This window comes from Acanthochromis polyacanthus, chromosome 23, assembly GCF_021347895.1.
Source record: "Acanthochromis polyacanthus isolate Apoly-LR-REF ecotype Palm Island chromosome 23, KAUST_Apoly_ChrSc, whole genome shotgun sequence".
In the NCBI taxonomy this organism is placed as follows: domain Eukaryota; kingdom Metazoa; phylum Chordata; class Actinopteri; family Pomacentridae; genus Acanthochromis; species Acanthochromis polyacanthus.
In genome coordinates, this window is record NC_067135.1 from 9,164,215 (window position 1) to 9,181,228 (window position 17,014).

The 17,014-nt window shown below is 39.6% G+C and overlaps 2 protein-coding genes across 6 annotated transcripts in view; one reads left to right on the forward strand and one right to left on the reverse strand.

Moving 5' to 3' along the window:
* The window catches only part of LOC110962536 (pyruvate carboxylase, mitochondrial), a 627,844-nt gene that overhangs the window by 556,043 nt on the left and 54,787 nt on the right, over positions 1–17,014 (reverse strand).
* Positions 1–17,014, forward strand: part of LOC110962296 (ADAMTS-like protein 1) — a 109,060-nt gene that overhangs the window by 80,591 nt on the left and 11,455 nt on the right. For 4 of the 5 annotated variants that reach the window (XM_051943650.1, XM_051943649.1, XM_051943651.1 and 1 more), the window contains 12 exons: positions 134–179; positions 519–755; positions 1,989–2,115; positions 2,599–2,673; positions 3,710–3,867; positions 8,027–8,138; positions 8,216–8,354; positions 8,453–8,503; positions 8,582–8,786; positions 10,077–10,224; positions 10,317–10,401; positions 14,504–14,820. In XM_051943650.1, coding sequence (XP_051799610.1) covers positions 134–179; positions 519–755; positions 1,989–2,115; positions 2,599–2,673; positions 3,710–3,867; positions 8,027–8,138; positions 8,216–8,354; positions 8,453–8,503; positions 8,582–8,786; positions 10,077–10,224; positions 10,317–10,401; positions 14,504–14,820 — 1,700 coding nt within the window. Of the gene's footprint in view, positions 1–133; positions 180–518; positions 756–1,988; positions 2,116–2,598; positions 2,674–3,709; positions 3,868–8,026; positions 8,139–8,215; positions 8,355–8,452; positions 8,504–8,581; positions 8,787–10,076; positions 10,225–10,316; positions 10,406–14,503; positions 14,821–17,014 lie in introns of those variants that run through there. The other variant, XM_051943653.1, reaches the window with a different exon arrangement.

A 17,014-nucleotide genomic window follows, 5' to 3' on the forward strand; every position in this document is an offset into this window, starting at 1 on the left:
TTTGTGGGTTGCTACATCATGTTCAGCAATTTAAAAAATGAAAAGAGGGTCAATGGATGAAATGCCAGCTGAAGATGACTGGTGTGCACTGTGGTTTCTTTTATCATTTACTCCCTTTTCTTTCCATCTGCAGGACCTGCGAAGGGCAGAATATCAAATATCGCACATGCAGTAATGTGGTAAGTTAGCAAACTTGTCTCTGTAATGGATGTCAGTACAGCTTTCAAGTAGTCTTTAGTAAAAAACTTGTGGTTGAGAATTACAACAGTGAAAGTATTACCAAGATTTGCGCCGAAGGGGTGTAATTTAGTGATCTAGGATCCTGTTGTTGGAGAGAAAGTAAGAAGTGGTTGGGGGAGCATCTTGTTTTCATTTAATCTGGTGATTCCATGCAGCTATCACAATCTAAACCACCAAAACATGCTACACTAGCAATCCTCTTCCCACGTAAAAAGTGACATCTGATGTTTTAAACTGTTGTTTTGTTTTTTAAATGTTCTTTTCTGCGTTGCCCTCAGGACTGCCCTCCAGATGCGGGTGACTTTCGAGCCCAGCAGTGTTCGGCTCATGCCGATGTGCGATACCAGGGTCAGTTTCATGAGTGGCTGCCCATGTACAATGACCCGGACAACCCCTGCACTCTGAAATGCAAAGCCAAGGGTTCAGGCCTTGTGATGGAGCTGGCGCCCAAAGTGCTGGATGGAACACGCTGTTACACCGAGTCCTTGGACATGTGTATCAGTGGAGTCTGCCAGGTGGGAAAGAGTGCCATCGAGCTGCATTGCTTCAATCCAGTATTTCCACTTATTTCTTTTTATCTGTTACTGAGGGCCAAAATGTACACCTTGTAAGACTCACAATGTTGTGAAGAAGAAAAATCAGAGACATTGCCTACTCCTTTTGATTTTTCTTTCAGTGCTTGGACACTTCACAAGTTTTGGGTCCCAAAAGAGTGTTTTTATAAATAAAAAAAAAATTGATTTTGATCAAATGTTACTGAGAATATCTGAAAAATGTCTCATATGGTAAACAGCCTCAAGTTTAGATTAAACTGAAGGCACTTTTGGAAAACACAAGGACAAATATGCAGTGTGTTTGAAGCATTAATACAACTTGATAGCTTACATGCTTTCAAGTTGTGAAATGTGATCCTTACCCAGTTTAATACAGAATTTAACTTTTGACAGCACTATGAAAAGCAATATTTTGATAAGCAAATTTTTTTTGCGCTAAGCTGCAAAGCTCAGATGGAAAATTCTCGACCAAAATGCACCATTTGACAAAAAAGTTGAGTCAAATCATAACCGCACAAGCCTGCAGAAAGGAATTTCTTTGCAAAACTAAATATCTTTAATTTATTTGTCATGTGTGTGTCGACACTGCTTCCAAATTGAGCCTTTTTCAAACCCAACAACACCGAAACACACTTGGCTGAACTACAACATCAACATCATGCCATCTGCTTTACCAATGAATACCCAATGAGAATAATATTTGACATTTGGCTTTTGACTGGCAGTCCAGGAAATAGTTTACAATGCATTCTTTCTCGGTTGAATGGAATTACATCCCGAGGCATCGTGTGTGCAGAGACACACTGGGATTTTAATGCACTCTCTTACAAAGCTTAGACTCACATTGTGATTTGGGGTTTTATTTTACCAACAGAAACTGCGACAAACTACATCAATCAAATATTGATGGTTTAAGATAGTGTTTTATGAAAAACATTGGAAAATAGTTTTTGGAAACATAATCTGGCATAAAGGGATGTTTCATACTATCTCAATAACAATGGATGTGAATACTGAAGAGACCAAATGGTTGTTTGGGTAATTTCATTGCAACATTTTCTATGGAGAGAAACGGTTTCTTCATACTTAATTCTACAGGAATCAACATTGAACAATTCAAATGTTCCCCAAGTCTGGTTGCTGCACATGTCAAAGGTGATATTTCCACTGATTGCTTTCTACTGTGTGTTACAGATTGTAGGTTGTGATCACGAGCTGGGGAGCACAGCGAAGGAAGACAACTGTGGCATCTGCAATGGAGATGGCTCATCCTGCAGACTTGTGCGAGGGCACTACAAATCCCAGCATGCATCAGGAAAAAGTAATGGATCATCACTCAGATTCAGTCAGTCAGTTTTTCTGATTATAAATATTGCTTGCTTAAAGAGGTCTTATAGCAATTTTACCCATTCTTTTACATCACACTGTGTTGAAGAAGACTAAACATCAGCAGATGAAACTATACAGTAAATATGAGAAAGTTTGCTGAATGAGTAATCCAATAAGAAGTAGGGTAATTTTCTCATAGACTTTGATACAATTGGATTTTTTATGGCAACCGGAGGAGTCGCCATCTGCTGGCCGTTAGAAAGAATGCAAGTTTTAGGTTTTACTTTTCACTTTGCTTTTCAAATCCGGAGGTGATGTCCTTCTTTTACATGCAGTCTTTGTTTGTAGTCTTTTCACTGACTGCAGTTTTATTCAAGGTAGTTGCATTGCATCATCAAACTAAAATGAATTTTGTTTTATTTCTGTCAGTATTCATTAGCTCCTTCTTCACCTTACTCTCTCTGTCTTGTTCAAGCTGAAGACACGGTGGTCGTCATCCCGTTTAAGAGCCGTCACGTTCGTCTCGTCCTGAAAGGCCCGGATCACTTGTGTAAGTCCTGGTAGGTCCAGGGTGCCCTTCCATCCAAAACAGCTCAACATGATCTTTCTATTTGGCATTTGGCGTTTTATATTGCCAAATTGTTCACACTGGATACAAGTTCTCTCCATTGCCCTGACTTTTGTGCAGATGGTGTTATGCTTTAGTGACTAATTTTTCACACACACATATATCTACTGTATGTTAAGGGTTAAAAAAAAGACATGATGGTGACGTTTTTGTACCAGAAAACAGATTATTACACTTGGCAGACTTTTATAATGGTAGTTCACCCCAATAACAATCTATAATTAACCTTTTTCCTCCCTGTTCCAAAAAGCCTCTCTCATCTAGGCTGTTTTAAAAGCAGTCTAACTAGAAGAGGTACATATTTTTTCCTTTTCCTTTGGCTCTGAGAAGACACACGTCGTCCAGCAAATTTCATTGATGTCAAAGTACTGGCATCAAACTCCTGCTGGATCAAATTGATAACAAATGTTTCATCGTTGTACCTTTCCTTTGCTTCATGGCGAGCTTGGAGATTGTTTCCTGAATGGATGGGTTTTTCATTAAACATTTCCGTCCATCCATTTCTGCCCAAAGACTCTTAAATTGTTACCACTTGTGAGCAGATGATGATGGTTACTGCTCCTTCCAGTGTCTCTGTTGTTTTTGTTTAAATGTCCACACCGGCGTTTCACAAGAGCCCGTTAAGCCGGAGGTGAGGTGAGGTCAAACTCACAGCGGTGCTGGCCTGTCCACAGACCTCCATGAGCCTCCTGCCAGTGCCAGAGTGGCGTTCTTTGCCTCCAAATGCAACAACCAGACTGTGCTCTTTGTGTGTAACTGGATCTGACTGAAGGTCTGTGTCAGAGGGTCAGTGATAAGTGAAAAATGGTGCAATAATAAAGTAAAATGTGCGAGAAATTATGAGAACTTAAGGTTAAGGTGAATTTCCTTTTAATCAGCGGCCATACCTGCCCCCACATTGTATGTTATGACTAATATGTCTGTTAGACTCAAATCATCTGCTGTTTTTGCTCTTCAGATGTGGAGAGTAAGACTCTAGAGGGGGTAAAAGATGAATTGGTGTTGGATCAATCAGGCCAGTACCACTTGGAGAACACCACCCTGGACTACCAGAAGCTTTCCGATAAAGAGGTCCTGAGAATCACCGGGCCACTTGGAGCTGACTTCACAGTCAAAGTAAGAGCTGAAACCAACTCATATTTTCAATCAGATGACTTAATACTCGAGGAAGCATTAATTTGAAAAAGTTAAAAAAAAAAAAAAATATATATATATATATATATATATATATATATATATATATATATATATATATATAAAACACCCTTCTCCTGCTCCTCCCACGTGGATCCAACTCAAGGTTGACCATTAATCTGAATGTAAACGTGAAACAGAATTAGCCACAACTGCAACCATGAGTTTAGCAACGTTCAACATAGCCACTCATCACCAGCTTGCAGGTAAATCTACCAACACAACCTAACCAACTACTTAACCACAGGGAATTAAAGTACACAGCTTAACTGTCCAGAGTAAGAGCAAAAGTTTGGAACATAGTTGATGTAACTCCCCATTCTAGTTGTAAACTTTGCAGGCATTGAAATGTGTTTTGCTGCTCTCTTTTTGCTAAATCCATTGAGCTTTTATGTGGGGGTTGCTTCATAGTAAAGTCAGTTGCTGCTATTGTTGGAATAGCAACTTTTTCTGCAAGATTTCCAACCCTGGAATTAAGCTTGTGCATCTGCATTTGTAGAGCATCTAATACAAACACCCTCCCTCTGAAAATCTCCTATCATGTGCTGCAGTTCCAAGAGGATTTGCCGAAGTCTAGTTTTCTCCCAGACCACTTGAACTGTGTGGTTCCTCAAAGTGAACATGAATATTTTGCATAGTGATTCCAAAACATTACTCCTTACCCCAGCTTTAAGCTGCTCTACTCAGACACTACATGACATATCATCAGCAATTTAAATGGTGTTTTGTAAAAGAGATTGCAAAAAAATAAATTATGTACAGGAGAAAACGGAGTCTGTGATTAGCTGGTAAACATAGGTAAAGATTTTGGAGAGTAGGTGGAGACCAAAATTGAGTTGAAAGAGGAGTTCAGTCTGGCCTTTGACTCAGCAGGTGGACAAAAACACAACTCAAATTGAATGCTGTTGTTGCCCCACAGCTGCTGGATGTGCAAACAAGCTGCTTTTTTGCAAAAAATAAAATTTCGTCCACTGTTAGTATTATGTCCACAACTAAGAAGCTGTAAAATCACTGACTGTAGAATTGCCTTGGAAATGTATGGGCGACAGAGTGCTGTTTCAGGAATTTCTTTAACTCTCTTATCAGGTAGCTAAAACCAGCAGCCCTCAGACTCGCTTGCGTGCAAATGATCCCAATCAGCTTAACTCTACTGAGCAGCTGACATCACTGGGACCTTTTTGTTGTTTTTTCCGCTCTTTAATTTAGAACTGTCGTTGTTGCCACGAAAAGCTCTGAAAATAGAGCAGCCAAACTAAACTGGGCTCTGATAAGGCTGTTATTCGTGAACTCCCGGTGACCTCCTCCGTGTTATGCAGAGTTCAAAGCAGATTTGATTTCAAGATTTTGGCATAGGTGTGAGCCACGTAAATATCAAATTCAGACAACTCTCTTGTCTGCTTGCGCTCTTTAAGGGACAACATGTTTTAAAGCAATGTGTCATCAGGCATTAATAATAGTAGCATAAACATTAATCGCTCCAAACCCAGTGGTTGGTTTTGGCTTCATAATGTGAAATGATTTCATGTCTTTGGCTGCCACGTTCAATATTACTCCATGGTGTAAATGCCACTTGATGAAACTTGTGCTTGATTCATGCTGACATGTCAAATTGTGAGGAAGAATTGCAGCACATCTGGTTATCAAATGTCAAGTTTTATTTATGTCTTACAACACAACAGTACATAAATCCACTTCATAAATCCAGTAGTTTAACAGCACCATGGCACAATGACTGCAACACATTTTCCTGTTTTGTTTCAGACACACATATTCTCAGACGAGGGCAAGTGAGTGGACAGTAAAAGATTATACAGGCCACAGGCTGGGAAACGCCTGTGAAAACTTCCCCCCTCATAAACACGAGTCAGGATCGGACAATAAATAGGAACAGAGGAGACGGAAATCTGAGAAGCCATAAATGCATAATTTTCTAATCTGTTTCGAGGCAGACGGCCAGTTCATATCACAGGGCTGGAAAAATGTTTGGAAAATCATATTAAAAAGTTGCCAGACAGTCTTTCCACTGTAAACACATGAATGTGAATGAGTAGCAGCGGTGTTTAATTTATATGTCTTATAGGTATCATGAATACGGGGACTTTCTCCAGATATTTGAAAACAATGACACGCATAATCTCATTTCTTTATGGTTCATTTTATCTCAGCAAAGCACAAAGGCATGATCTTTTCCCATCCGGAAAATTATGAATCTTTTTCTGTGACAGCCGCACTTATCCTGCTAAGAGCTGTGTTCAAGAATTGTGCAGAAATTGACATTTCAGGGTCAAATTCAGATGAAAATAACATGTTCAAGTAGATTCCCACATCTTTTAAGTGATATGCTTGCTTTCCAAGGGATCAGAGTTTCCATAATTTCATCAACAGTGGCTGTTTTTTTTCCTGCCATTTTAAATTTTCTCTATAAACTGTTTCAAAGGACCTATAGTAGTAAAACCAAAGCTTAGTATGGTGAACATCTGTGCCAAAAAGGTGAATTATGAAGATTCAGATTGTGCTAAATGATTTCTGTAAGTTTAGAATGCTCCTTTAATTAATTGGTGTAATATCTGTCAGTGTTTTGCAGTGATTAAATTACAAAGAAGTCATAGCAGGGATTTGTTTTTACATTTCTGCTTTAACACAGTATGCTTACATATTAAAGTTGCAGTAGCAGCCGCTAGGGGCAGAGAAACATGCGGCATCTTAGTAGTTAAGCAGATAGTTAAACCAAAATTCTCTCAGTTGTAAACCCAGTGTGTGCCAAATTAAACCTAAGAGTCAGGTTAAATGAACACGATTACTTAAGTTATCTTCGAATGTTGAACATCCACAAGTTATTTCTTGAAAGTGGTCCCTTCAGAAAACATAATTTTAGTTTTGCCACCTTCCAGTTCCAGCAGCAGGTTTGATAAATCCTGTGATTTTACTCCTGACGACACAGGTTTGACTTATCTTCACCTGTAAAGACAGAGCAACAGCCCTGTTAGGTTCTTATGGCTAATGTTAGGAAGCAATGATCTGTTTACTCAAAATGTATAAACACATAATGATATGGAGCCCCATTGGAGTTTTCTTCATGGTCACCAGTCAAATGTAAGATCAATATTTGCTGCTGTATTATCGCTTGTTTGGCTCACTGTCTTGCACAAATCATCTGAATCTCCTGGCAAGATTTGTAAGCTGCCATGACTGAACAATCCAGACCAGAGCAGGGGTGTTAAACATGCGGCCCGCGGGCCAAAACCGGCCCACCAGAGGGTCCAATCCGGCTAGTGGGACGACTTTGTAAAGTGTAAAAATTGCTGAGAAGACATTACCTGCAAGTTTTAAATTTATAGAACTATAAATTTATTATAATTTCTAGACCGTGACAAGTTTTGATCATAAAATACAATACTATGTTGCTCATTGTTCTTTTGTCATTTTGTGTTTCATTTTTGTAACTTTTTGTCTTATTTTTGTTGTTTTTTTATCTGACTTTTGTCATTTGTCTCATGCTTTTGTCGTTTTGTTTCTCGTTTTTGTTGTTTTGTGTTTCCTTTTTGTCTCACTTCTGTTTTTTGTTGTATTTTTGTCGTTTTGTGTTTGCTTTATGCATTGTTTTCAGCATCGTTTTCGTCGTTTTGTGCTTTTTTTCCTCTCATTTGTGTTGTTGGTCTATGTGTTCGTCTTTTTGTCTTATTTTTGTCGGTTGTCCGTTTTTTTGTCACTTTCTAACTTTTTTGTCTAATTTTATGTCTTTTTTGTTTCATTTCATGTTGTTTGTCTTATTTTTTTGTCATTTTGTGTCTCATTTTTGTCATGTTTTGTCTTGTTTTTGTTATTTTTTTGTCTGACTTTTGTCATGTTGATCAGAGTTGTACTTTTGTTGCCCTAAAACAGAGGAAAAATTTGGAATTGTGGTTATTTATACTTTAACAATCTTTGATTTTACTGCTCCAGTCCACTTGAGATCAAATTGGGCTAAATGTGGAACCTGAACTAAAATGAATTTGACAGCCCTGCTTTACAGGCATAATAATATCAGTACAAGATTTCTGAAGTTAATGTGTTGGTGACACCATGAACATTGTGTATGTAGGTGCAGTTCACCAGTGGAGCCGACAGCGTGGTCCAGTACATCTACTACCAGCCCATCATCCACCGCTGGAGAGAGACCGACTTCTTCCCCTGTTCTGTGACATGTGGTGGAGGTCAGATGACACATATCTGTACGTAGACATGTCTTGATGTCCCAGACTGTGTTATTTTGACATTTCTTTGCCTGCAGGCTACCAGCTGACCTCAGCAGAGTGCTTTGATCTACGGAGCGGACGGGTTGTAGTGGACCAATATTGCCATTATTACCCCGAAAACGTCAAACCTAAACCCAAACTGCAGGAGTGCAACATGGAGCCCTGCCTGGACAGGTTAGACACTCACTCTGAATCCATTCAAATGGGTTAAAAGCTCAATTTTGATGTCACGTTTAACAAACCAAATGTCCTTTACTGTTTCTATCTTTCAGCGACGGCTACAAACAAATTATGCCATACGACCTCTACCACCCCCTGCCTCGGTATGTACTCACCGACTGTCGGGTAGAATAGTGACGCAAACCAAAGCATCTCTATTAATACTGTTTTTCTGACTTCAGATGGGAGAGCAGCCCCTGGACGGCCTGCTCCACCTCCTGCGGCGGCGGCATCCAAAGTCGCTCGGTTTCATGTGTGGAGGAGGACATGCAGGGGAACATCACCCCCACAGAGGAGTGGAAGTGTCTCTACTCCCCGAAAACAGCAATCCTGCAGCCCTGCAACGCCTTCGACTGCCCCACCTGGCTGGCACAGGAGTGGTCACCTGTAGGTACCCTTCTTTGTTCTGTTTTTGAGCACGTAAGCGTTCTATTCCGTAAAAACACTCGTAAACACCTGGGAAATTAAGCCGTACTTGATTACAGCCTTCTTGCGAGGTGCTGTAGAACGTCAACAAAAATGGAAATCCAAAGAAAGTTCAGTTAAAATGGGTGTTATAAGGTCTTTTTCTAGCACACGTCCACACTGAGAAATAGGTCTTTTTCCAGAGCTGTTCCTTCTCTGAATATGTTTTTCCATCACATTACATACAGATTTGCTGGCATGCATTTTTGCTACCGTAAATCTGTGTTTCTCACTAATAACCTCAGAGTACAGGGACTCATACGTTCATCCACATTGTGTTTTAAAGCCCTGCACCTCTATGGAAGCAGCACAACCATAGCCAGAAGGAGAGAGAATGTGAAAATGTAAAGCCATTCACCATAAAAAAGAAAGAAAAGAAAACCAAAAATTGAGCTTATTTAATTTGTTGTTTTACAAAAAAACTTTTTTCCAAGCCTCCTGTCTGCTCTGTGTAAACACAGCCTGCAGTTCAGCCAAAAATCTAAGAATTTTTATACTGAGGAACGCAGATTGTTTTGTGTTTGTGTGTTTTTATGCGTGGAACATTTTTCAGACACAACAGCACCTCATAGACGAGTAGTTCAAGGACCATTGGAAAGTTGAAAACCCAATATTTGTTTCTAATTTTATATTTTCTAGTGCTGATAAATGTTGTCATTTTTACAGTTTTATTCCTTTGGCTGGTTTTGAGGTTCAGAGGGTAATTGACACTGTAATAGTGGACCTTTTGCAACTTCCTATTGTTTGGTTTTTCATCTTGTTTGTTCTTTTTTAGCATCATATAAGGAAGTTGTACATTGAATTTTGCTGTCATTATACAGTGACACTAAAAATGTTATGTCCTATTCAACCATAAATGTCGCGTTTACCTTCCTCGAGGGCATTTTTGTGCCGTTCTAGTTGAGTGGGTCCATGCAGAAGCCCAGGGAGCCGGATTTGTGGCCTCCTAAAAACCTGGGATGCTGTTTATCTTGCACATTCTTCCTTTGCCTTTAAAATGCTTGTTTTGGCAGAGGATATACAAAGTTCACTCCTGAGCGGAGAGCTGCTGGGATGGTTGAAGGTCTCTTTCTTTACCTCCCCTGAGTCAGAGGCTGAGACTTTCGGTCAAATACGAGGAAAAAGACGTAACCGCAGGACTTGGCTGATGTTTAAATAAACTGATGACTGGCTCGCTATCAGTGGGTAATTAATAGCTGATATCATCTGCAGTGTACAGTGACATGTGGTCAGGGCCTGCGCTACCGAGTGGTGCTGTGCATCGATCACCGAGGACTCCACGCTGGAGGCTGCAACCCCACAACCAAACCCCACATCAAGGAGGAGTGTCTGGTGACCGTGCCCTGCTACAAGTCCATGGGTGGGTGACGCTGAGGGTTTTTTCTTGTTTTAACTCATTGCTATATTGTACACATGTATTATTCAGTTGCTTATTTGTGTCATTTTCTCCAGATGCGCTACCTGTTGAGGCGAAACCTGTGTGGCATAAACAGGCCATAGAGCTGGAGGAGGAAGTCACTGTGACTGAGGAACCGACGTGAGTCACAACATGCACAAACACAGAAAAAACAGATTGACTGCATCTTACTGAGTGGAAATCATCTCTGTTTATTGCTTTCTTTTCTGAAAAAGCAGAAACAACTGCAATTCAGTTCGTTCAACGATGCTCTTACACTTCCTTTGTGGAGTTTTTCTCTTCATTTGAATATTCCTAACTATTCACTAAAAAGAAAAGCAAGGAAAGTACAGCTACAGTGTCCCATAGCAAAATGAAAATAGCTGTTTCTGTGTGTTCTGTAGCTGTTACCACCTTGGAAGTCAAATATTAGTTTCTGTGGTTGTTGCTTCTTTTTATGAAAAGCAGAATGAACTGGGTTCAACCCTTAAACTGCACTTCTACACTTTGATTTGTGGACTTTTTCTTGCTCGTAATGCAGTTGTTACCCAGATCACACAGCCTCTTTGCGCCTGTCAGAGGTTATTATCCTGTTCAAACTATCACAGGTGTTTGGGACTTGGTTGTAAATTATTATTATGAGAAGATGCAACTGCTAAAGCGATACAAGGTTCTCAAAGTTCATAACCTGGAAAAAGAAGAGGGGAAACTTGAAGCTGTAAATTCACCCTTCTACCGAATTACCGTTACTCCTCAGGGGTGAAAAAAAGAAGCTGAAAAGTCAGTTCCCAGATACAGTTTCAACAACAGTTTTCACAAACCGGAGCTTAGGACTTACCTGGAGGTGAAATTGAAGCAGACAGGACCCGGTGCTGCCACGCAACAGCAACAGTATCACGGTTGTGTTCATGTCAGCAGCAATTTTCGTCAACTTGGAGTCAAAATGTGGAGCTGGAGCTGCAGATTCTTCTGTCAAAATATGCACAAGAGCGTGTGTGTGAATGCCGAATGTTGTCAAAACAAATACATAGGGATTCACACTTTGCTTCAGGGAATTTTGTCTATGAGGTTATTTGAGGCAAAGTTGCGACACTGAAGGTAAAAGAGAAAAACATCTTTTTGGAATCCTTTCGATCGCTCGGTCACCGGCTACCAGCATTACCTCAGCAGGCCCTCAGATGTTCCAGATGTTCTTGTCCCACATATCAACTGACTAATAATGGCTGTCCTCTGAAGATGGACAATATCTGGACTCTACCCAGTGTCTTGCATGACTTGCATTAGCAACCATTTTAGCCAGTTCAGAACATCTGTTACTTTGACTTATCTCCAGAGCGAGGGAGAGAGCGACGCCAAAACATATGATTTTGCTCTGGTGCAAAAAAAAAGCATGTCTTTCCTCGAAAAGCACATAAATAACTGTGTATAATATGCTGTCATTCACAAGCCAACAACAATATCTGCCTACCATATGGGGCCAGGTTACGGATGTGAGAGGAAGGAGAAGGAAATTCCTGCACTAGACTTATTGCACCTCCATTGCCAGGCCTTATGCCTGCCCCCAACCACCGCTGTGCGACTGCTTGAAAAATTAAACCCATATATGACCCACAATCTGGCCAAAAAAACATTTTTTCACCATGAGTAAACAAAATATTTCCACTGATGGAAACTTAATTGATATTATTAACATGGGGCTCTGGCGGATATTACAAAAATGTGTTGTTTCCTTCCATGAATGAAATCAAGATTGTTTTTGAACTGACAGATGTACTTTAACTACGCATGAAGATAAACATTTCTGTGGGTTTACTTGTTGACTTTGTTGTTCCTGTGCCAAGGTCGAACCACCGGTGATTCATTTGTTTGTCCAAAACACAATGAGACCTCGAGCTCTCGTAAAGATCCAACTTTGCTGTAATTATGAGCTCTTTATTGAGGCATCTTGTAAAACAGCGTGGTGCTCTTGTGTTGTGGGCAAACTGTTCCACCAGGGAAGAATGCTGCACACTGCTGAGGGCTGCCGTGTTAGTGGCACCTGTGTGATGTGCACGTACATTAAATATATGCTTTGCTGCTTTTATAAGCCCTGTAAGTGCAGGCACTCAGTGGAACATTTGGACTCAGGTAAAGATTGTTATTCAGCTTTACAGAGTGCAATTAGGAGGCAGTGCTTATAGTCATTATTTACGGCTAAAGTCAACCAAGCTATTCCTCAAGTAAAATCCTACCTGCTCTTCAACAGGCCTAATTTCTCCATTACTTATATCGCACACAGTGCGCTGAGTGTACTCGACCTGCTAGGCTTTTTGCCCTAAATGAAAACAAGCAGTATTTGCAGCATATTAAATCATCTTAGCCTAGTTTACAGAAATGAGAACAAGCCGACCAGCGTGCATCTGCCAACATTCATGTCATTTCTCATCATGGAGCACAGGAACAGTTGAGAAATGTACCTGCAAATTTGACACTCAACAATGCAGCCACATTGACAACTTCTTTCACATGATATCAGTAAGTTTTAGGCCAACTTTGAGAATTTTTACCCCCCAAATGCAAACACTGAATTAATTAGACCTAATTGGATGAATTTAAAGTTCTGAGAACACCAGGTTGTTCCTCTTGCTGCCAAAAATAATGATTTAATCATGGGAAGTTATTGATGAAGAACTTTTCTCCTTATGACAGTAACACCCACCATTTGGTCTGATATAATATCCAATTGAGCAGTGGACTTGGAAACTACAGCCCTTAATAGTAATATATTCCAATTTTGTTTGTGATGTCTACAACAAACTAAAAAAGAAATAAGCATTTTTAACTCCCAAAAACAACACAAAAGAGATTTAATCATCAGTATGAAGGATTGTAAAAAATTTAAAATCTCTTTGCTGATTCAAATCATCTTGTTCATCAGTTCAGTTTAAATGTGCATCAACAAGTGATCTTGCAGCGCTGCTCATGACTATCTTCAGTTCAGGAGTCCATTCAGTTTGCAGCAAAAAAGACTTATGCAGCAGTTTTTAATCTATCAATGGTTCAAACATCAGTGTGTTTCTGTGGATTTCATAGTCTTTCAGTAGGCAGAGAAAAACTCCAATGCAAATTCAGTAACTACGGATTCAAGCAGTTTTGTCCCAACATAATCCATGCACCTGGTGGTTTTGATTTTTAAGTCACATACATGTACTGAATCTCTCTTATATGATGCCTAAACGAAAGCAGAAGCAGCAACAGTTAGTGCTTCACTACATTCAGTGTAAAATTACATAGTGGGTACTACATACAAAATCCAAGTGCTAAATCTCAGCTGTTATGTGAGTATTTAGTTGGAGGAACTTTGAGAGGATATATACTTTACAACCTAGTGTATCTAGTAAGCACACGGCCTGAACAACTCAAATATGTGCAACTGTCCAACTACATACAGTCTAGATGGAATATATTAGTGATGAGGAGCATAACTAAATGTCATGAGAACAATGGTGTAGAGATCATGGATTGTTGTGCAGAGTGTAAGAGTCACATGTCATCTTGCTGGCGGGCCTATAACAGGCTGGGACTTGCTTTCACGGTTAAAAAAGATAAATAAGAAGGTATCATTAGTAGATCTCAGGGGCACAATTGCTGTCTTTCCATATTTCAACATGAAAATACCCAGACTGCTACATAATCAACAGATCTACGGTTTTCAACTTTCTCTGCGTGTTTCCTTGAAAGTGCAATTCTTATTGAAAGTGTCAGTTACATGTGAGGATCAAGAGCGATTCAGAGTTCTTTCTGCCTCACGCTTTGTAGTTTTATTGTTTCTTTTACACTTTCCTAAAGCCGTCAAAGGGTTGACTGTTCAGTCTCTGGGCCTGAAGTATTTCCTCCTCTGATCCATTCTTTTAGACGAGGAAGGATGCGCCTGAAAGCTGTTTATCCAAGCAATAGCTGATCTTAATGCTCCGCAGCTGTTCAATTAATCACAGCTGGACTATCTTTCATGAAGGCTTAGTAAGTTTATGAACCTAGCAGCAAATTAATAAAATCTGTTTACTGGGAAATGCTAAAAACCTACGAATTGCTGCCAAAATAAGGAAACAGTCCTCATGCAATCCAACTCTGTTGAATTTCCCAACTTTTCCAAGTGTGTCTGATGTAGGTACATGAAGCATGCTCACTAAATGAGCATAATATCTTGATGAGTATGAACAATGATCCTTTTGTGTTTTCCAAACCTCGTGATTGTCCTCTGCAGCTTCATCCCTGGTCCTTGGCAGCCCTGCAGCAGAACATGTGGCGCCGGGACCCAGCAACGAACCGTCAAATGCCAGGTGTTGCTGTCCTTCTCCCAGACCGTCGCTGACCTGTCCGATGATGAATGCGAGGGGGTCAAACCTGCTGCGAGCCAGCCTTGCTACCGTACGCCCTGCTCTGGAGTGTCGGGCCGAGGTGGCGATGGAAAACAAGAGGAGGAGGAAGAAGAGGAGGAAGAGGGCAAGACACTGCAAAGAGAGGAGCTGCACGACTGGGAGTACGAAGGCTTTACCGAGTGCTCGGAGAGTTGTGGTGGAGGTATGGAACTTTATTGATCTCTCTGGTTTGCAAAGAACAGACCTAAGTGGTTGAATGAAGGGCAGAGATGGGAAGTTAAAAAATGAATAATCACAAATGGACAGATTGACAACATTTAATATTTATCTGCCGATACCAAGTTCCAATCTGATACCATTTTCCTAGATAATCACAAGTGATTACAGTTTAATGCATTACTGTAAGAAAGAAATTCCACTGCATTCCATCTAATGTGGTTTCACTTAAAACCAAAAATGATCACATCCTGCTGTCATTAGGAATGTCTTAACACATTCCATTGAAGTGTATCTAATACTTGTCAGCGGTGAACCGGCAGACATCGCCATCCCTGGGTCCACACTGCTAGAGTTCCTACAAAGAAAAGAGCAGGTTCATAAATCGTCATGCACCCAAAGATAATGTTAACAAACACTCTCTGGGATTTTCGCAGGAGTCTCTAAACCCATTGAATTGTTTTTATTGTATAAATCCTGCAAAAACAGCATGGAACCCTGTTTAATAGCATTGTAAATTCCTAAGGCAAGCTCGGCTTCATCAGTGTCACTGAATTCATCCCTGTTGCTGTATAAAATGTGAATTGAACCAGCAGTATGCAGTGACCTTATGCTAATGAATGGCTTGAGTCTGGCGACCAGCACGAGTAAGTTACATGATATTGGATGATAATGGATGGAAGTTCAGCCCTAAAGGTTAGTAAATGCTGTGACAGACAGAGAGAGCTGTCCTAAACATCCTGCCAACATGTGTTTAAACCTACTTTAATCTCCCCACCTCCACATCCAAGCTTTAGTGTGCGTTTGTAACTTTATTTCTGCACATGGGCGTAGGCTTATGTCAATGTGTGTGTGTGTGTGTGTGTGCGCACACTCACCCAAACTCAACAAACTCCCATTCGGGGATGATTATGCCTGGTATCAGATGTCACATACACACCCTTAGGGCTGCGCTCCTGTGGACCATCACACCACTGTGGCGTTTGAAGTGCCTGCTTCACTCTTATTGTCCCCAACATTAGGAACAGACTCAGAGATTTATGTTACATTACTTTTAATATGACCTTCCATTGCACTCAGAGTCTGTGCTTTTATTGAGCAGCATCAGTGTTTTTCACTGCAGTGAACTGCTTCCAATATTCTGTGCCACCCCATATAGATGTGGGGTAATTTGTAAGCAAGAGAAGCTTAATGAGAACAGTATGTGTTTGCATTTTCTCACACACTTACCAAGTCTATTTGTCTTATTTTTAGTCAAAATGTCTCTTCCCACTCAATTTAAGATAAATTCACTTAACAAGTGACATTTGAGCAAGATGGAGGGACTTGTTTTAAGACAGTGCATCTTAAATATCTTGTTAAATCGAACAATCTTGAAATGATCTTGCTTTGAGTTGAATTTTACAAGAAAACTCAAAATAAGTTTTACCCTCCTGTTGACCTCATTTACAGACAGCAAAAAATATTGTTTCCTTGTCTGAAAAAATCCAAAAAATCAGCAAAAAAATTCCCCAAATTTCTGAAAATTTGCAAAACCTTCAGGAAGAAAACTCCAATAATGCCTTAAAAGTTTCCCTTAAAGTTTTATTTTAATTTTTTCCCCAAATTTAGCAAGAAATATTGTAAATATTTTCAAAAATGAGTAAATATCTTCCTAAAAAATCCTAAGAATATCTTAAGTGATTACATATGACACATATCAGTAAAATGTATAATATTTTCTTTAAAAACATTCATTGTGAATGTTCTTAAGATTTTTTTTTTAACATTTCTCTTTTTTCTACCATTAAAATGTTCAAAGATTTCCCTAAAATGTTGAAAATGTGGACATCACAAGTTTCACTGTGAAAATATTTTCCTCACATTTTCAACTTTAAAAAGGGTCAATTTTGACCCGCAGGACGACACGAGGGTTAATACATCTCAAATTAGAAAAGCAAAAATAAAAGCAAAAATCTGTTTTTTGAGTGAAAAACTGCTTTTTTGTTAGCATGTCTGGCTTATTTTAAGACACTTAAGCATGACAATCCTGGTTAAAAAAAAAAAAAAAAAATGCTTAAAATAAATTTTCCCAGCTAATTTTAAGATCTCGGTATTCTAAATCTCTTATTTCAAGAAATCTTACCAAGCCATTTTTTTACTTGTTCAATTGGCAGATTTTTCACTTATTTCAAGGTAAA